General features: G+C 50.7%; 1 protein-coding gene across 2 annotated transcripts; it reads left to right on the forward strand.

Annotated features, from left to right (window-relative positions):
* The first annotated feature begins 453 nt into the window (after positions 1-453).
* Positions 454-21,431, forward strand: LOC125448788 (paired immunoglobulin-like type 2 receptor beta-2). 2 transcript variants are annotated; one of them, XM_059642579.1, is made up of 7 exons: positions 454-562; positions 3,161-3,529; positions 9,293-9,478; positions 15,047-15,074; positions 16,660-16,712; positions 19,199-19,242; positions 20,170-21,431. In XM_059642579.1, exons 1-7 carry the CDS (start codon positions 520-522, stop codon positions 20,308-20,310), a joined length of 864 nt encoding a protein of 287 aa, XP_059498562.1. In that variant the 5' UTR covers positions 454-519; the 3' UTR covers positions 20,311-21,431. The 2 variants fall into 2 exon arrangements, with proteins under 2 accessions (XP_059498562.1, XP_059498563.1); XM_059642580.1 differs by lacking the exon at positions 9,293-9,478 and having other exon boundaries at positions 20,170-21,430.
* Positions 21,432-21,690: the final 259 nt, after the last annotated feature.

Below are 21,690 nucleotides of genomic sequence, written 5' to 3' on the forward strand. Positions count from 1 at the left end.
GTCTAAGATAATAGTGAAACGTGCTGAGAAACGCAAATTCGGTTTGTTTTTTTTCAATGCGATTGAGTCACCCACCTATATCTGTTTTAAAGGTTTAATTCGAGCTGACAATTAACTTGATTCGATTCTCCACAGGCACTCTATACAGGCCCCTCTGTATTCCGTAAATTTTAATCATATCCCGGTGTATCCTCCATCGAGTACAGACCCAGAGGTCTCAACCACTCCTCATTCTACAACACCTTCATTCTTGGGAACCTCCTTTGGACACCTTCCCCTCAGCCCTCACTGCCTTGCAGGTCTCAATTCCTGAAATTAGTGAGAAAAGCCCTTCCCCATCATTTCTTCTCAGTAAGCCCGAAGAGGCCACTTCCTGCCTGGTGTTGGCCAGAACGCAAGCGAACAGGAAGGCGAAAAAGCAGAACTAACAGTTTGGCAAGGCTGTGGGTCTCACAGAATCCCGTCATCATTCTGTTGCAATCGGTGAGAGCAGGCAGCCAGAGCGAGAGCAGGACGGCAATGGGCTCTAATCTCCATCTCATCCTTCTGTCTCTCTGTGTCGGTGAGTGAGTTCAATCTTATTCCAATGTGTCACCAACTTGGCTTCTGATTCAGACTGAGTCCTTCCCTTCACCAGCCACTCCACGGCTCAAAGCTGTTGCTTACCCTGATGGTGTGGGCAAGTTACCAGAAGCTGCTTTCAATTCAGCTCCTGGTTAAGAAATCTCCAAGATAATCAAGTTCCAAAACAATGGTTTGGATGTTATCGCATGTAACCAGAAAAATAAGGCGCCTCATGGAAGCAAGTTAACTCTCATAATCCTGGGTTGGCAACTAATGAGCATCTGGCCCCGATTCCAAACTGCAGCGTCCGTCCCTAAAAGTGTCCAGAGTTGGTGGACTGATTTATTGTGGTCCTATGTCCCGAGATACAGTGGAAAGTGTTGTTTTGTGTGCTATACAGGCAGATTGTGCCATAAAGAGTGTGTCAGGGTGGCAGAACAAAGTGCTACAGACACAGAGAAGGTGCAGTGAGAGAGAGAGATCAGAATTAACATTCCAGAGGAATGCTCAAGAGTCTGAGAACAGCAGGGAAGAAGCTGTTCTTGAATATGTTATATTCAAACTGTTGTACATTCTGCCCAGAAAAGGGAGGGTGGAAGAGAGTATGAGGGTTGAGAGGGGTGCTTGATTGTACGGATATTAGAAATAGGAGCGGGAGCGGATCATCTGGCCTCATTGAGCCTGCCCCACTATTCAATAAGATCATGGCTGTTCTTTTCACAGATTCAGCTCCACTAACCCACCCGCTCACCATAACCCTTAATTCTTTTACTGTTCAAAAATCTATCTATCTCTGCCTTAAAAACATTCAGCGAGGTATCGTCATCTGATTCACTGGGCAGGGAATTCCACAGATTCATAACACTTTGGGTGAAGAAGTTCCTCCTGACCTCAGTCCGAAACCTGCTCCTCAGAACAATCTCCAGGAATATCCTGGTGAAAGGATAGGGGTCCAAAGGAGTTTTGAAAGGAATTATCCCAGTGATCAGAGGAATTTTACGGGGAATCTTGAGGAAAGAGAGATTGCGAGAGGTGGAGAGGTGTGGGGGGAGAATCTTGTAACTGCAGTCAGCAAACCCCCCCCCCCCCATGGAGATTTCAGAGGGCTGTAGTGACTGGAAGGGGTGATAGTGATAGGGAGGGATGTAGGGGCTGCAGGCAGTTACAGAGATTAGGAAGAGTGTGGGAGCTGGAACAGCTAACAGAGATAAGGAGCAGTATGGGGGCTGGAAGAGGTTACATAGGTAGGGAGGGGTGTCGCGGCTGGAGGAGGTTACAGAGATAAGGAGAGGTGTAGGGTTTGGAGGAGGTTGCAGAGATAGAGAGGTACAGGGGTCGGAAGAGGTGACAGAGATTGGGATGGGTGTAGGTGCGGGAGGAGATTACAGTGATCGGGCGGGGTGTAGGGTCAGGAGGAGGTTCCTGTGTGAGTTTTGAGTTACCACTGAGCATTTCAGACAAGGCTGAGGGATTAAAACTGAGGTGTGAGGGTGTTGCTAAACCAGGAGATGAGGCAGCAGGGAGGGAATAGCAGGGAGCAGGGTCAGGAATGTGTTCAGATTAAGGGGCAGTGGGTCCTTTTGCAATCTATTGAGGAGTGTAGAAAATGGAAGAGCGTCGATGGCTGAGATCAGGGCATGTGGAGCTGTGGATTCCCAAAGTGAAAGACTGAAACTGAGAGCTCCTCGTTATTACCTTGTGGCTGGTCTGGGAGATATATAAAGGCAGCGGTCTGGTATTGGATCTCAGATGGTGATGGGTGAGGGAAAGCGGATTTCACAATGGGGGTGGAGGGCCTGGAAGACAGTTGAGGCTTGTCCCCATGTAACCCCCTCCTCCGTCAGTACTCCCATCCCAAAAATATTGATTGGAAAGTTGGGTTCCAAGGGAAAGATTGTGTCACAGAGAGTACCCGTCCTGAACCAGAGGGGAACTCATCCAGTACCTCAGGGGCTTTAGGCTCAAAGGAACATACTAGCAGCAGCTACACTCTGGAATCTAATCAAGGAGTTTTGGGTGGTTTCTCCACAGAATAACATATCCAAGAGTGAGTTACAAATGTGTTGGTTCATTCATGGGATGAAGGCATTTCTGGCCAAGCAGCATTTATTACTGATCCCTAATTGCCCAAGAGGGCAGTTAAGAGTCAACCACATTACTGTGGGTCTGAAGTCACATGTAGGCCAGCCCAGGTAAGGATGGCAGTTTCCTTCCCTTAAAGGGCATTAGTGAATCAGAAGGGTTTTCCCCCAGACAATTGCCGATGGACTCACGGTCATCATTAGGCATTAAATTCCAGACATTTTTATTTAATTCAAATCACACCATGAGGACTCAAACCAGGGACCCCAGAACATTGACTGGGTCTCTGGGTTAGAAGTCCAGCGATAACATCACGAGGCTATTCCTCCCCCCCACCCCCCCGGGGCCAGATGTTCTGGGGTTAGCTTATATACAGAATAACAGATCACTGGGAGTGAGTTACATTAAGCTGTTTGGGAAACAGAGTCTCCCTATCCCTGGGAGCTGGTTTTTCAGCTGGGAGAGATTTATTCGGGATTCCTAAATGACTGTTTGCTGTTTTGCTCTCCCACAGCGATGATAAAGGGAAAGGGATTCACAGTGAACCAACCGGATCGATTGGAGGCTGTGGAAGGGGGATCGATCGAGATCCCGTGTACATTCACTTACCCAGACAGTTACAGACCCCCACGGATCAACATCTTCTGGAGAAGATCGGAGTTTCACGGGGAATTTATCTTCAATTTGTCACGGGGATACACTCACCCTATATACCGAGGGCGAATTGACTTCCTGGGATCACCGGACACGGGGAGGACAGGAACCATCCGGATAAAGAAGCTGGGATTGCGGGATACAAACCGTTATTTCTGTCGGGTGGCTATAACAGGAAATAAGAGTGAGGCCTGGCAAAGCATCCCAGGGACCCGCCTCACTGTCCGAGGTAAAACCCTATTTAGCGTTTCAGTATAACTTTCCGTACGGTGCCCATTTCATTGCTTCGTTTAGTATTCATCTGTCCCTACACCCTCCCTATCCCTGTCACCCCCTCCAGCCCTTACACCCCCTCCCTATCCCTGTCACCCCCTCCAGCCCCTACACCCCCTCCCTATCCCTGTCACCCCCTCCAGCCCTTATACCCTCTCCCTATCCCTGTCACCCCCTCCAGCCCCTACACCCTCACCCTATCCCTGTCACCTCCTCCTGCGCCTACACCCCGTCCCTATCCCTGTCATCCCCTCCAGCCCCTACACCCCCTCCCTATCCCTGTCAGCCCCTACACCCCCTCCCTATCCCTGTCACCCCCTCCAGCCCCTAAACCCCTCCCTATCCCTGTCACCCCCTCCAGCCCCTACACCCCCTCCCTATCTCTGTAACCCCTCTCCACCCCTACCTATCTCTGTAACCCCCTCCAGCCCCTACACCCCCTCCCTATCTCTGCCACCCCCTCCAGACCCTACACCCCCTCCCTATCCCTGTCAACCCCTCCAGCCCCTACACCCCCTCCCTATCCCTGTCACCCCCTCCCTATCCCTGTCACCCCCTCCATATCCCTGTCACCCCCTCCATATCCCTGTCAGCCCCTCCTTATCCCTGTCACCCCCTCCAGCCCCTACACCCCCTCCCTATCCCTGTCACCCCCCCTGCCCCTACAACCCCTCCCTATCTCTGTAACCCCTCTCCACCCCTACCTATCTCTGTAACCCCCTCCAACCCCTACACCCCCTCCCTATCTCTGCCACCCCTTCCAGACCCTACACCCCCTCCCTATCCCTGTCAACCCCTCCAGCCCCTACACCCTCCCTATCCCTGTCACTTCCTCCAGCCCCTACACCCTCCCTATCCCTGTCACCCCCTCCAGCCCCTACACCCTCCCTATCCCTGTCACCTCCTCCATCCCCTACATCCCCTACATCCCCTCCATATCCCTGTCACCCCCTCCATATCCCTGTCACCCCCTCCATATCCCTGTCACCCCCTCCCTATCCCTGTCACCCCCTCCAGCCCCAGACCCCCTCCGTATCCCTGTCATGCCCTCCAACCCCTACACACCCTCCCTATCCCTGTCACCTCCTACACCACCTCCCAATCCCTGTCATCCCCTACACCCACTCCCTATCCCTGTCACCCCCTCCAGCCCCTACACCCCGTCTCTATCCCTGCCACCTGCTCCAGCACCTACACCCCTCCCTATACCTGTCACCCCCTCCAGCCCCTACACCCCCTCCCTATGCCTGTCACCCCCTCCAGCCCCTGCACCTCTCCCTAACTCTGTCATCTCCTCCAGCCCCTTACAGAAAATGGACACTGTCAAGTTCTAAATGAATGCAGAAAGGTTCAAAGTCAGGGCAAAATATGAGGTCAGACACCCCGACCAGTCAATGCCACACCTCCTCCCGTCCAGAAATAACATTAGTCCCCAAGCCCGTGAACGTTCCCCCCCCCATCACCTCTCCCTTGACCAGTACCTTGGTGGCACATCATTGAGAAGGCTGCAACCGGGGAGCGATGTAACGGCTCCATTAAAGCAAGAAACTCTTCATGGTTTCATTCTGCCGTTTCACCAAACCACAGAGGAAGTCTCGTGTCCAATGTGGCTGCTGCATGACTGAGAAAGCAGAGAGTTACACAAATGGTTCCTGGAGTGAGGAGCTAAGGGCAGGATGGTGGCCTAGTGGTATTACCGCTTAGAAACCCAGGTAATGTTCCTGGGACCTGGGTTCGACTTGAATTTGAATTCAAATAAGAAAAAACTGTGGAATTAAGCATCTACTGAATGCCATTGACCACTGTTAATTTGTTGGAAAAACCCATCTGGCTCACTCATGTGCTTCAGGATGTGAACTGCCATCCTTACCTGGTCTTTCATGCCTGTCCAGCCACTCTTGACTGTCCTGTGGGTAATTAGGAACGGGCAATAAATTCTGGGCCGAGTCAGAGATACCCCTCGTCCTGTGAACAATTTTGTTTTTAAAAACTCAGTGATCAGGAGAGATCATATGATTGTCCTCTTCAGAGGGCTGAAGGCTGGGGTTAGATCTGATACAGATTTTCAAGATTGTGAGCAGGAGAAGCTGGTCCAGTCCGTAAAAGGAACAAGAACAAGAGGGCAGAGGTGTGGATTTAAAGGAGATGTGCCAACAAAGCTAGGGTGGTTCTGCAGCCTAGCTGGGGTGGCCATACCAAATTACCCACGGTGCCCAGGGATGCGTAGAAGAGATGGGTAGGCCATGGGAAATGCAAGGTGTCAGGGATAAGGGGGTTGAGACTGGGTGGGATGCTGTTGAGGGAGTTGATGGGCCAAATGGTCTGCTTCCACACTGTAGGGATTCTATGATTGGATCCTGTGTGGGGAAAGCAACTTTGCCACCTGGCAAATGGCTAGGGCCTGGAATGCACTGCCTAGAAAAGTATTGGGAGCAGGTTCAACTGGGCGAATCAAGAGGGGCTTTTGATGGTTATTGGGATAGACGTAAGGTGCAGGGATTTGGGGTTAAAGACAGGAGATCGGCACTGGACAACAACTAAGGCTGGCACGATGGGCTGAATGGCCTCCGTAACAATTCTGTTCCTAACTCTGTGTGTGTCTCTTGGCCTTCCCCTCCTTGTTCTGACCCAAATCTATCAAACTGAGCATTGCCATTTCCAATTAACCCTCACCAGCGACCGCACCCCGCCCCCCCCGACCTCACACCCCCAGACCCGCTCCCTGTTGTTTTGGGGGAAATGTGATGGGGAAAGCAGTTCACTAGTCTGAAGAGGCATTTTCCTGATTTCACTGCTGAATTGCCCCAGGTGCAACTTTGAGGTCACTTGCCCCTTGTTAAGACGTGTGCCCCCTCCCAATCACTGCAAAAAGCATCTTTCACATTTCAGCCAGTCTGTCAAAATGCACTATCTGATCAATGTTTTGTATTCATTTGTGGGATGTAGATACCCATCCCTAATTGCCCAGAGGATAGTTAAGAGTCAAGCACATTGCTGGAGTCACGTGGAGGCCAGACCCAGGTAAGGATGGCAGTTTCCTTCCCTAAAGGACATCAGTGAACCAGATGGGTTTTTCCTGGCAATCAACAATGCCTTATCGGATCATCATTAGATTCGAAATTCCAGATGTTTGCCGAACTCAGATTCGTTTACTCAAAGCTAATCTGCGGTTGGAGCACGTCATAAGGAGAGAAAACAAATGCTGGCACTTACTACTAAAGCAATAAAGGGTAAAAATAGGAAAATGTTGCAGCAACTGTCCAAGACATCAGTGGGAGAGCAGTGAGAGGGTTGAGCAGTTTTGGCCCCCTATAGTTGAGATGGGATGCAAATGTTTTGGAGGCTGTTCAGAGGAGATTAACTCGATTGATTGCAGAGATGAGGGATTTGTCTTGTGGGGAGAGATTGGCCTGTTTACTGGCTGGAGTTCAGAAGAACAACCTGGCTGTGCTCTATAAGTCGCTAAAAGGAATTGACAAAGTAAACGTGGAGAGAATGTTTCCCCGTGTGGGGCAATCTAGAATGAGGGGTCACAGCTTTAGGGTAAGGGGCAACAGATTTTAAAAAAGAGATGGGGAGGAATTACTTCTCTCAAAGGGTCACGAATCCATGGAATTCAATCCCTCTGGGGCAGTGGACAAGTCTGAGGAGGCAATTACTAATTAGAAACACATTGAAGGGTCAAGGGGAGTGGGCAGGAAAGGGTTTGAGGCCAAGATGAGATCAGCCATGATTGTATTGAATGGCAGAACAGGCTCAAGGGACTGAATGGCTTCCTCCTGCTCTAAAATTTAATGTTCGCCCTTAATATCTGAGGGGAAGCAATAAGCTTGGCAGATTGACATGGGATCATTTAGGAACATCTGAGAATCATGGTCAGGAAAAGCATCTGTGTAAACGTTCAGATGTTGTTGGAACAGATACGCTGTCCTGGGAATGAACCACCATTTTCTCTTGCAAAAACAAAAGTCAGTGGGCATTGGGAATCGGAAATGAAAACAGAAAGTTGATGGAGAAGCTCAGCAGGTTCGTGAATGGGAACTTGCAGGGGCTGGTGTTCCCATGTATCTGCTGCCCTTGCTTGTGGGTTTGGAAGGTGCTGTTCAAGGGTCTTTGGTGAACTCCTGCAGCACGTATTGTAGATGGTACACACTGCTGCTACTGAGCGTCGGTGGAGGGAGTGGGATGTTCGTGGATGTGATGCCAATCGAGCAGGGGACTGCCTTGTCCTGGATGGTGTCGAGATTCTTGAGTGTTGTCAGAGCTGCCCCCATCCAGGAAAAGTGGGGAATATTCCATCACACTCCTGCCTTGTGCCTTGTAGATGGTGCATGGGCTTTGGGGAGTCAAGAGGGTGAGTTAGTCACAGCAGGACTCCTAGCCTCTGACCTGCTCTTGCAGCCAATCTGTTTGTGTGGTGAGTACAGTTGAGCTTATCACAATACTGTGGCTTTAAAACGTGTATTTTTCCCTGGTTTCTTTTAGGAGAGTGATTGAATGAGAAGTGTTGCACAGTCTGTGGCAAAATAAACATGGGCTTAGAGAGTTTTCTTTAAAAGTTAGAACAATAGAAGCATCCTGGCTGGTTGTCACCACCTCTCACAGAACCAGCATTTCTAATTTTTTTTAAGCTTTTACATTCAGCAGAAGCTACTGGAGCCTTGAGGAAGTAGAAACCATTATGCTCCCCCCTCTCGGTTTCAGCTAGAAGCTGGGTGCTCTCTTCCTACTGCAGGTATTGCGTGTGAGAAATTCTGATTTCTGAATTTGCCCTTTTTGCCAGAGGGTGCATTTATGGGATGCGACCATATTGGAACAGTTAATTAGTAATGTTAGTACTTACTTACTGTGTCTCTTAGTCTTCAGCTTTCCAATAGAGTTGTTATTCTATTATCTTCTTTCATTTTGTTGTATTTTAACTATGGCGTTCGAATAAATTGCGTTTTGCTTAATACCAAGTAATTTGACCAGTCACATTGTATGTACCTGGAACAGAGTGCTTTATATTTGCCTCTAAAATAAGAAAAACTTAGGGGCTAGACCACCCTCTTAGTATATTTTGGGGAACAAATTTCCAGTCAATGATAATGTTGATTCAGTGATAGTAATGTCATTGAATGTTAACGGAAGGTGGTTAGATTGTCTCCTACTGGAGCTGGACATTGCCTGGCATTTGTGTGGCATGAATCTCACTTGTCACTTGTCTGCCCAAGCCGGGATATCGTCCAGATTGTGCTTAGAATGAAACAGATTATATTCATTTCTAAAAGAAGCCTGGTGTGTGATACTTTTAAGGTGGACAGCAAAGAACTAATTAGTTATTTTGGTAATTCAGTCTGTAATCAAAAAAATACCAGAGATCACTATGGGTCAGGTGGTATCCATGGAGGGAGAGCGAGCTAACAGCTCAAGTCGAGATGACTCTTCATCAGAGCGAGTAATTCAAGCAACACAGTTACATTAACAGTATAACAAGAGGATTGGTGGGACTCAACCCTCCAGTTCAGTTTCTAGTCAATGGTAACCCTCCAGGATGTTGGTAAGGTGGCAGAGGGTGAGGGTTCAGTGATGGCAATGCCATTGGGCGACAATAGTTTGGTTGCTGGAGATGGGCATTGCCTGGCATTTGTATGGCGCCGATCTTACTTTCGATAAAGCAGCCCTCTCTGTCTCTCTCTCTCTCTCTCTCTCTCTGTCTCTCTCTCTCTCTCTGTTTCAGCACGGCAACCGACTACTTCCAATCCCACGGTGAAAACCAGCACCATTTCCACAACCACACTCACTACCAATCGAAGAAAGTTGGCCTGGATTCTAGGGATTGCGGTTGCCACGGTGATTGTGCTCCTCATTTCCGTGGCGATAGCAGTGACTTTCTATGTCCGCAAGAAGAAAGATCAGCAGCGAGGTAAGGAACCCTTGCCCCTCCGGCCCTCGCCACAGGCCACTTACTCCTTCCTTCGTGAGAGCCAATGACGTCCTGATTGCCGGTGAGGAAGTGGCATTTTCCTCGCGTCTCCGCAGTCCCTCCCAGTCCCTTTGGCTTGGAAGCATAGACTCATCCGACACAGAAACAGATCCTTCGGCCCATCCAGCCCATGCCGACCGTAATCCCAAACTAAACTCGTCCCACCTGCCTGCTCTTGGCCCATATTCTTCCAAACCTTTCCTATTCATGTGGCTATCTAAATGTCTTTTGCACATTGTTACTGCAATCCACCCCTTCCTCGGGAAATTCATTCTGAGTAAACTTTACTCCCTGTGTAAAGAAGTTGCCCCTCAGGTCAATTTTAAATCTTTCACCTCTCACCTTAAAAATGTGCCCCCTAGTCTTGAAATGCCCCACTCAAGGGAAAAGACAGCTCCCATTCACCTTGTCTACATCCCTCACTATTGTATAAACCTCTATCAGGTTATCTGTCAAACTCCTAACCTCCAGTGAAAAAAATCCCAGCCTCTTCTTATAACTCAAACCCCGCATTCCCAGCAGCATTCTGGTAAATCTCTTCTGTACCCACTCCAGCTTAATTAAATCCTTCCTATAACAGGGAGACCAGAACTGGACACAATACTGCAGAAGATGCCTCACCAATGTCCTGTGCAATCTCAAAATAATGTCCCAACTGTTATACTCAAACATCTGATAAAGAAGGAAAGCATGTTGAATGCCTTCTTAATCACCCTGTCTACATGTCATGCCAACTTCAAGGAAATATTAACTTAAATCTGTCTGTTCTACAACACAACCCAACATCCTACTTTTAATTGTAAAAGTCCTGCTCTTGTTTGTGTTGCAAACATGTAATATCTCGCAGTTAATGAAATTAAATTATTTAGTTGTCAATTCGCAGCTGTACAGGATATTAGTCAAACCATACTGTGTGCAATTCTGGTCTCCTGCTGTGGGAAGGATGTTGTGAAACTTGAAAGATTTCAGAAAATATTTACCAGGATGTTGCTGGGGTTGGAGTGTTTGAGCTGCAGGGAGAGGCTGAAAATGGGCTGAGACTATTCTCCCTGGAGCATCAGGGTCTAAGGGGGTGATCTTATAAACGGTTAATCATGGGCATGGATAGGGTATAATAGACAGGGTCTTTTCCCTGGAGTGGAGGGGTCTAAAACTAGAGGGAATAAGTTTAAGGTGAGAGGGGAAAGATCTAAAAGGAGTCTTTTCATGCAGAAGGTAATCTATGTATGGACTGAGCTGCCAGAGGAAGTGGTGGAGGCTGGTACAACTTTTAAAAGGCATCTGGATGGGGATATGAATAGGAAGGGCTTAGAGGGATATGGGCCAAATGCTGGCAAATGGGACTAGATTAATTGAGATATCTGGTCGGCATGGACAAGTTGGACTGAAGGGCCTGTTTCTGTGCTGTACATTTCTATGACTATGACTATGACTAAATTAAACTCATTGGTGATCCAGCCGGGTTTGGGTCCTAGAGGCTCTGGCTTTGCCGTGATTGGTCGATTGCACTGGATTCCCCCATCCCACCCCAGCCCTAGATGTTGTCAGTCATCCATTACCCCAAGCCCATGCCCGTGTAGCAATCGGAGAGCCACTCCTGGCACCAGTAATTGGAGGATCCTCTACCTCCATGAGTTAAAGGATGTGAACTCTCACCCTCATTGCACACTCCCTACTCAATGGATGGCAGGGCACCAGGAAGCTCAGAGAAACAGAGGGATCTTGGGGAGCAGATCCCTAAGGGTGGCACGACAAGTTTGATTTGATACATCATTGTCACATGTACATGGGCGTACAAATAGGAAGGGTTTAGAAAGATACAGTCCAAATGTTGAAAATGGGACTAGATTAATTTAGAATATCTCATTGACATGAACAGGGTGGACCGAAGGGTTTGTTTCCTTGCTGTACATTTCTATGACTCTTCCTCTGTTTGTGTCTGTGAGCCAATGTCCTATGACTTTGACTCAGGGGTGGGGCTTTAACACACTGCATCAAGAATAGGGAAGAAAAATTCTTTTGTTCCAGCTCCCTTTCTGCATCTGTTCACTTCATCCCAGTGTGCCTGATTCTCCACTCTCTCCCTCTGGAAAGGGGACGCAGCTATTCGACTTGGGCAGCTGGCACAGAAAGGGGTATTAGGGGCCTGCGGGGAAATTGGCTGCGCACCACTAAAGATATTGCCCAACAAAACTGCTCTTCACTTTCTCTCTAAAATGTGAGCTTCTGGCACACTCCCAACATCCAACCATTGCCCAAGAGGTCACCCAATCTATTTGAAGAGTTTTGCTCAGTTTCAGACTAACCACAGCTTCCGGCCTATCACTGACGTCTTCTGGGGTCAGGTTATCAGAACCGGAGAAGGCCATTCAGCCCCACTAGAGCATACCAACTGCCCCTGCTTTCTCCACAACAAAAACACATCAATCCCACCCTTAAAAACCCTGACTGACCGTGGTTTTGTCTGGAGGATTTGGCAGAGTGTCGTAGGAAGCAGGTTTTCCCTTCTCAGGAAATCTTGTTCCTTGACATCTCCCTCTTGCTCTGTCCCGAGTCACCTTTATCTCTTTCTGAGGAGAATTCGGGGCTTAGGAGATGCCCATGATGTGGAGTGTGAAATCCTTGGTGACTTTCCAAAGGGAATGGGATAGATATTGGTGTGTGGGGGCTATGATGGGGGAAAACAGGGAAGGATCAGTAGGCCCATAGCCTTGAATGTTCTGACATTTCTGTAACACACCTGGAGCCCTTCTTGTAGAAACTCAGGATCGAATGGCTGATTGGCTTCCTGCTCCAGCCATTCATGGCTGATCATCTAGGTCTCTGTTCCTGCTTTCTCTCCCCCATACCCTCTGACCCCTTTTAGCCCCAATTGCTATCTCCAACACCTTCTTGAAAGCTTACAAACCTGTTCCCATGATTGTGAGGAACTACAGAGAGTTGTGAACACAGCCCAGCCCATCACACTAGCTAACCTTCCACCATTGACACCATCTACACTTCCTGTTGCCTTTGAAAGGTAGCGAACATCAAAGTACACTCCCACCTGGGTTATAATCTCTTCCAATTTCCTCCATCAGGCAGAAGATACAAAAGCTTAAACACATGTGCTAACTGGTTCAAGAACAGCTCCTCGCCCACTCTCATCTGACTTCCGAATGGACATCTCATAGTTTAAATCTAATATTGGTCTCGCTCTCTGTACGTCTCCTCTGCAGTCATAACATTGCATTCCTTGCTCTGTTCTAACACCCTGCAGTATGATCTGCCTGTATTACATGCAAAACAAAACATTTGCCTTTCAAATATTATAACTGTACCAGCTCCCACCATTTCCTCTGGCAGCTCATTCCACATACGCACCACCCTCTGTGTGAAAAGGTTGCCCCTCAGGTCCTTTTTCATTCTTTCCCTTCTCGCCTTTACTTTAGAACTTCACCTCTCATGTCTGTCATGATTTTATAATGTCTATACAGCCAGCCTCCTACCCTCCAGGGAAATTAGGCCTGGCCTATTCAGCCTCTCCCTATAACTCCAAACCGGCAACATCCTTGTAAATCTTTTCTGAGCCCTTTCAAGTTTTACATCATCCTTCCCGGGAGACCTGAATCGCATGTGTCATTCCAAAAGTGGCCTCAGCAATGTGCTGGACAGCCTCAACATGTCATCCCAACCCCGATACTCAATGTACTGACAAATGAAGGCAAGTAGACCAAACACCTTCTTCGCTACCCTTGTTCACCAGAGGGTCAGCAACACGAGCCCAAGTTTCAAATGCTGCTGCGTCACCCCCATACTGAGGCACGCAACGGTTAGCCACCTCTGTGGGAAACCAAAATGGCGGGCAGGACAATTTGGCCAAGGTAAGGATGGCGACATGTAGTTGTCACATTGGCGTCCGCCCAGCAATATGGAAAGTTCAAGCAATGACAGAACTTGCTGAGAAAAGTTGTCAGCATCTTGCAGTTTCTGTAGAGGAAGTACAGCAGAGTTAACCTTTCGAGTCCAGTGACCCTTCCCCAGCCATGTCCTGTGCATAAAAACCAGGAGAAATCCAACCCGGCCAATTACTTTCCCATTAGTCTCCTCTTGATCATCAGTAAAGCGATGGAAGGTGTCGGTAACAGTGCTATCAAGCAGGACCTGCTCAGAAATAACCTGCTCAGTGATGCCCAGTTTGGGTTCCACCAGGGCCACTCAGCTCCTGAACCCTGGTTCAAACATGGATAAAAGAGATGAATTCCAGAGGTGAGGTGAGTGACAGCCTTGATATCAAGGCTTCATTCAACCGAGTGTGGCATCAAGGAGCCCTGGCAAAACTGGGATCAATGGGTATCGCTGGCAACTCTCCATTGATTGGAGTTCTACCTGACACACAGGAAGATGGTCGTGGTTGTTGGAGGTCAATCCTCTCGGCTCCAGGACATCTCTGCAGGAGTTCCTCACGGTAATCTCCTCGGCCCAACCATCTCCAGCTGCTTCATCAATGACCTTCCCTCCACCATAAGTTCAGAATTGAGGTTGTTTGTCGATGATCGTACAATGTTCAGCACCGTTCGCGGCTCCTCAGATACTGAGGCAGTCCGTGTCCAAATGCAACAAGACCTGGACAATATCCAGGCTTGGGTTGACAAGTGGCAAGTGACGTTCGTGCTACACAAATGCCAGGCTGTGCCCATCACCAATAAGAGACAATCTAACTACCACCTCTTTGCATTCAATGGTGTTACCATCACTGAATCCCCCACTATCAACATCCTGAGGGTTACAATTGATCAGAAACTGAACCAGATTCACCATGTAAACACAATGGCTACAAGAGCAAGTCAGAGGCTGGGAATCCTGCAGCGAGTAACTCACCTCCTGACTCCCCAAAGCCTGTCCCACCATCTACAAGGCACAAGCCAGGAGGGTGATGGAACACTCCCCACTTGCCCTGGATGGAGGCAGCTCCGACAACACTCAAGAAGCTCGACACCATCCAGGGACAAAGCAGCCGCCTTGATTGGCACCACATCCACAAACATCCCACTCCCTCCACCACCGACGCTCAGTCTCAGCAGCGTGTACCGTCTACAAGATGCACTGCAGAAACTCAGCAAGGGCTCCTCAGGCACCCATGACCACTTCCATCTGAGAAGGACAAAGGCAGCAGGTACATGGGCACACGACCGCCCCCCGCCCGGCCCCGCTGCGGAAACTCCCTCCGAGCCCCTCCCCATCCTGACTTGGAAATATATCGGCCGTTCCTTCAGCGTCTCTGGGTCAGAATCCTGGAATTGCCTCGCTAACGGCGCTGCGTGGGTGTCCCTACGCCACACGGGACTGCAAGGGGTTCGAGAAGTAAACCTTCCGAAGGGGCGGTTGGGGTCGGGCAGTAAATGCAGTGGCACCTACACCCACAAAAAAATTCACACTCCGTCAAATCCTTCTTCCCAACAATTCCAGCTATTCCGTTGTTATCATGGTCTCTGTACTTACCGCGGTGTTTATGTCCTGTTTCTGCAGGTAACTTCAGGAAAGGGAGCGTGCACAAGTAAGTGATAATTATCGAAACACTTACACATGACTGACTGTAACACGATGTTAACCTGTACCTGGTTTGTAGCATTATCCACAGAAAGTTACAGCTCACCGTGCTCCTGGGGACGCTCCAGAGCCTTTCCGAGAGTGCCCTTCCCACCCCGAAACAGAAACTTTGTAGGTTTCTGATCTGCTTCCGTGGCCAGACTCCCCCCCCCCCCCCCCCCCCCCCCCCCCCCCGCCCCCCCGACTCCATCCCCAACCCAGGACGAGATTGGAGGCTTGAAACCTGCTGGGCCCACAGGCCGAGTCTAAAGTTAATCCCCCACCCCTCGTGCCCGATTCCCCACATCAGTCACACTGATATACCCTACGCCTCCCACCCTGATGTGATACCCCCTTCAACACCCCATGCCCCAGCATCCAGCCTACCTTGCCCATTTACCTTCCACATGGGCCCCCTCACCCTCCTGGCACCTTAACAGTTGCCCCTTCCTCCCTCTCTTTTCGCCCCCCCCATTCTCCTTTGCTCCTCCCTGCCCCATTGCCACCCCTCCTTACTCCTCTCTCCTTCCCTCCCACCCCACCTCTATTCCCTATACCTCCCCTGTCTGTTGCCCCTCTGCCTCCCCAGCCCCTCTTTCCCTTCCTCTGTTGCCCCCTCCTTCCCCCTCTCTGTTGCTCCTCCATCTCCCTCTGTTGCCACTCCCTCCCTCTCTCTGTTACCCTTCCCTCCCCACACCACCATTGCCCCTTTAGCTCCCCAGCTTGCCTGCCCTCCTGTCCGTCTGCCGAGCTGTTGGAGATCCTCCCACCTCTCGACTTCCGCCCCATCTCAACCACCCTAACCCCTACTCCCTCTGCCCTCTCACTTACCCACTTGACCCTCTCATACCCACTCCCTGGGGCAAGCGAGGACCAGCTGAGGAGAGCCACTACATGCTCTGTTGTGACCAGCCGGAGAGAACGTGCACCTTGATCAACGAATGACTGGCACACCGAGTGTAGCAGGCAGTTGGCAGCCTTGTGGTATTATCGCTCCTTTATTAATTCAGAGCAAACGTTCTGGGGACCTGGGTTCAAATCCCGCTCACGGCAGATGGTGGATTCGGGATCCGACAATAATCTGGACATAAGAATCGACTGATAAGCATTATTATTTGTCAACAGCGGGGGAAATAATGTGAAGGAAATCTGGTCTGGTCTACATGTGACTCCATACCCACAGTGATGTGCTTGGCTCTTGTCTGCCCCCATGGGCAATTAGGGATGGGCAACATGCCCCTGAAAGAATACTTTTAAAAAAACCCTACCGGCAGTGAATGGGCGACAATGTTTAGTGTGTCTTGGTGAACACAAGTTCAAAAAAATGCCTTTTTTCCCCTCGATAATGATGCTCTGTATGTTAATGGGTGCCTCGATCCGACGTATATCAGCAAAAATATGGTCAGGCAGTGGGTGCAGACAGGAAGATACAACATGTGACATCATTGAAGGGTTGAGGGGCTGAATGGCCTACTTCTGTTCAGGATGGCTGTGTCGCAGTGCATTCAGATGTAACCTCACAGCTTCTCTGCTCTCTCTCTCTCTCCCTGCAGTGGTCTAGCCCTGGACAGCTCCCCAGCGAAGGACGAGGGTCTATCCCAGGAAGGTATGGGCCAAGTGGGCTTTGGGAATGGAAGGGGGCAGCAGGTGCTAAACACCTCGGGTTAATAGTTTCAAGAGCTGTGTTCGATGTGCCAACTTGGAGAGGTGCCACACATTAACCCCTCTGGCCTAATCTTGGCTCTGGAGTGTTCTGGACCCCAGGCTGTAGCAAGGAGGCGATTTGCACTGGAGGGGGTGCACAGGAGACTCACCAGGATGTCCCCCTGGGGTAGAGTGTTCAGGCAATGCAGAGAGGCTGGAGAAGCTCGGATTGTTTTCTTTGGAGCAGGGAACGCTGAGGGGGGACCTAACAGAGATCCTGAGCGATGTGGACAAGGCAGATAGAAAGGAACCGTCGCCCTTAGTTGAAGGGCCAATAACGAGGGGTTTATTCTTTGTAAGTGAAAGGGAGGAGGTTCAGAGGGAATTTGAGGAACAGATTTATTAGCCGGGGGGTGGTGAGGGGGTCTGGAATGTACTGCCTGTGGGAGGGCAGGTGAGAAAGGAAGCCTCCCTTATAAAGCTCTTGGATGAGCACATGGAGTGTCATCACATTTAAGGCAATTGGGAAATGGGGATTCGCGCAGGTCGGAGTGTATTTTGGGCTGTCCAGACTCGATGGGCCGAAGGGTCTGTTCTGTACGACATGATTCTATGCGTCACCCTTTACCCTATTCCCAGTCTGACTGTCTCTAACCCTGCACAGCACAGGAAGGGCAAATGGCAACAGGCCATGGGGTCAATAGAGTGAGCAAGCTCTCTCACTGACCCTGCCCAGCCCCTGCATTTTGCCCAGTCCCAGGCGTGATGCTTCATCTAGTTGACTTGCCATTTGGCCCTGGCCGTTTTTGTTTATGAAGGGGTTCAAGGGTTGTTGGCAGCAAATGGGAACCGTTCAGACTGTGATGGGACTAGACAGACAGGAAGGGTTTTCCCCATTTGGAGAGGGTAAGGGGATGTTCAAAGGCTACCAGACACGGGATAGAACTGAGATGAGAAGGAATTTCATACAATTCCTACATTGTGGAGACAGGACATAAGGCCCATAGAGTCTACACTGACCCTCCGAACAGCATCCGACTGAAACCCACCACCCCGACCCTACTCCTGTAATTCTGCACATCCCTGGGCACTACGGGACAATTTAGCACGGCCAACCCACCCTAACCCACACATCCCTGGGCACTACGGGCAATTTAGCACGGCCAATCCACCCTAACCCGCACATCCCTGGGCACTACGGGACAATTTAGCACGGCCAACCCACCCTAACCCGCACATCCCTGGGCACTACGGGACAATTTAGCACGGCCAATCCACCCTAACCCGCACATCCCTGGGCACTACGGGCAATTTAGCACGGCCAATCCACCCTAACCCGCACATCCCTGGGCACTACGGGACAATCTAGCACGGCCAATCCACCCTAACCCGCACATCCCTGGGCACTACGGGACAATTTAGCACGGCCAACCCACCCTAACCCGCACATCCCTGGGCACTACGGGACAATTTAGCACTGCCAACCCACCCTAACCCGCACATCCCTGGGCACTACGGGACAATTTAGCACAGCCAACCCACCCTAACCCGCACATCCCAGGGCACTATGTGACAATTTAGCACGCCAACCCACCCTAACCCGCACATCCCTGGGCACTATGGGACAATTTAGCACGGCCAATCCACCCTAACCCGCACATCCCTGGGCACTACGGGACAATTTAGCACGGCCAACCCACCCTAACCTGCACATCCCTGGGCACTACGGGACAATTTAGCACGGCCAATCCACCCTAACCTGCACATCCCTGGGCACTATGGGACAATTTAGCACGGCCAATCCACCCTAACCCGCACATCCCTGGGCACTATGGGACAATTTAGCACGGCCAATCCACCCTAACCCGCACATCCCTGGGCACTATGGGACAATTTAGCACGGCCAATCCACCCTAACCCGCACATCCCTGGGCACAATGGACAATTTAGCACCCTAACCCATGCAGACACGGAGAGAACATGCAGACTCCACACAGACAGCCCAAAGGTGGTATCGAACCTGAGCCCCTGGCACCATGAGGCAGCAGTGCCAATGACTGAGCCACCCTGCTGCCCCCATCCCACTGGCTGCACCAATACCTCCCACGCGGGCGAATGTTTCTTGGTGCGGCAACCAAGAAATGGCTGGAGATCTCAAGCAGCAACAAGGAGTTGCATTGATGTAGCCCCTTGGGGAAACCCAAGGAAATGTCACAGGCTGCTTCACCACAGTGTTGTGGAGCAGAGCAGAGTCGCTGAGCACCCGGGAGGGGAGTCCAGGCCACCAAGGGGTGCAATGCTTAGAATTGGACAGTGGAGTGCTCAAGAAGAGGGTTGGGGTTGGTACTTGGTCGTGAAGGTTGGGATGGAGATTGGGGGGAGTGGGCCAATACCAGGGTGTGAGTGACAAGCATTGCCTGAGCATGCCACCTGCTTTCTATCTTCCAGGCCCTGGCACCCAGTACCGAGCTGACACGGAGTCCACTGGTGAGGTAAGGCCTAGAGGCGGATGTTCCGAGAAATGGGGAATTAGGAAATGCCAACTGAATTAGGGCCCTCGGGAATCTGATGGGATAATGCCGGAATTAGGAGCAGGAGTGGGCCATTCGGCCCCTCGAGCCTGCTGTGCGGTCAATACAAGAATGAGGTGAAAGGTCAGATGCGATTTCCGCGAATTGGCGGGAATGGTGGAGTCTTCCCATGCCCCTATCTAACATGTTCCCTTTTCAGAGTAATTTTTTTTATGCTTAGCCTCACCAAGCTCCGAAGACAACCCACACCCCACCAACCCCCTCACATTGGCCTTCCAATGAGCAGCAGGAGATTGATAATTGATCTCCTGGGTGGAGCTGCACACAGCAAGATCCCACGGAAATGTGGAACCCCCCCACCGGCTCTGACCAGGAGAGGGCCCCTCGGCGACCAGCCTAGCTCACGTCCCAACCCCTCCCACCCCAGGCGAGATCTCCGTCTGACTCCCACCCCCGCACGTCTCCGAATGGTGTTGCCAACATGGAATGAGGCCTACATTTTCGTAGCGCCTTCCGCAACTCCAGGACAACTCAGTCAGGCACGGTCCGCCCATTGTCGCCGCTTTAAGTGTTATTTTGTTCAGTGCCTGAGGGTAGAGGAGAGTGTGGAGGACACCCTCCCTGGTCTCCTTCAGAGCACCAGGATTGTCCACACCCCTCTCCATCCTCCCCAGCCCTCCATTTTCAAGGGGAGGGGAGGTGAATGGGGAGAAAAGGATGGGGGCACAGAGTTGGCCAACGTGAACCGATGACTTGCCCCGCCCTGCCACCATTGCCCCCCTCCCCTCTGCAGACCGCTACCAGGGTTAGCTCAGTGGAAACTCCCAACAGGATCACTCCCTCCTTTCTAACCTGCCGCCCTCCCACCTCTTTGCTTCTCCCTGCCAGTTCGTCCACCCAGAAGGGATTGTCTACGCTTCTCTACAGGCCGGAAGAGGAGGACAAGGCCCGACGACCAGGAGCAAGGCCCCACGAGGGGAGGGGGACATTCTGTACGCGGCCGTACGGTTTCAATCGCAGTCTTCATAGTTTTAGCCCCCTCCCCCTTTCCCCCCACCTCTTTTCTCCTTGCCCCACAAGAGCACCGAGGCCCACAGGTCAGAGAAAGGCCTGGATCCTGCCAGCCTGAAGTAGGCCTCTCTCCGTCACTGCGGACCAGGTCCATTCGACCTCCGTTGGGTGCTCCCCATTTGCACCCCCCACCCACACCTTGGATGCCTTTATACAAAATAAAGCAGTAAACACGACCGGGCCTCATCCTCCAGCGACCACACCCACCGCAACCCCCTTCCCACCACCCCCGCCATCTCCGGGGGGGGGGGGTCAGAAACCCAGTTCAAATCACTCCATTGCTTCTAGAACAAAGAACAAACGAGAAGTGCAGCTCAAGGAGAGGCCCTTCGGCCCTCCAAACCATTCCTGGCCCTCATGCCCTAACTGAAACCTTCTGCCCTTATTTGGTGCCCTATCCCTCTATTCCCTTCTCATCCACGGAACCATCCACATGCCTCTAATTTCAGAGTTTACAAACTACCCCTTGATGATTGACAAAATGGTGACCAGGGATGGCGGGGGGAGGCTTGTCACTTTTTTTTGTTCAATAAAAATACCCTCAGCCCTTTAGAGGGGCAACGCAATTTCAAAGCCTGACACCACCCTACCCCCTCTCCCCGCCACCCCCTCCACCCCGGCCAAAGTGACTCCAACCCCTCATCCTGACACTCTCTGTCTTTCCTTCACCGACATTCAGGGTGCCACCCCGCACCACCCCCACCCCCACCCCCCCAACCTCGAGTTCGTCAATAAACGGCAAAGTGCCAACGTCGCGTTTTCATTTGTGTAGCCCCCGTTTTTCTTGCAAATCGCTCTCCCAAGGGACTTGGGAGTGAAGTGTTTGTTGCGAAGGGTGGTCGCTTCTCCCTGTGGGGAGTGTGGGAACTGGGCCCCATCTGTTGGCAATTCCCACGAGCAGGAAATTTATAAATAAGCAGGTAATTTAGTGACTGGGCTACAAGTATTGTCACGTGACTTTGCCCTGCCTAAAAATATTTGCTGTAATCTCATTTACAAAGACATTTATGGAGTCACGCAGTATGGAAACAAACTCTTTAGCCCAACCCGTCCATTTTTCCTAAAATAAACCATGTTTCCATCTGCCAGTGCTTGACCCCAACATCCTTCCTATAACCGGAATTGAAGGCAGCATTCCAAAAGTACTCTAAACCCTTCCTATCCATGTACCCATCCAGATGCCTTTCAAATGTTGTAACTGTACCAGCCTCCACCACTTCCTCTGGCAGCTCATTCCACACACGCACCACCCTCTGTGTGAAAAAGTTACCCCTTGGGTCCCTGTTGAATCTTTCCCCTCTCACCTTAAACCTGTGCCCCTCTAGTTTTGCACTCCCC

The sequence above is a fragment of the Stegostoma tigrinum genome, chromosome 45, assembly GCF_030684315.1.
Source record: "Stegostoma tigrinum isolate sSteTig4 chromosome 45, sSteTig4.hap1, whole genome shotgun sequence".
Lineage (NCBI taxonomy): Eukaryota > Metazoa > Chordata > Chondrichthyes > Orectolobiformes > Stegostomatidae > Stegostoma > Stegostoma tigrinum.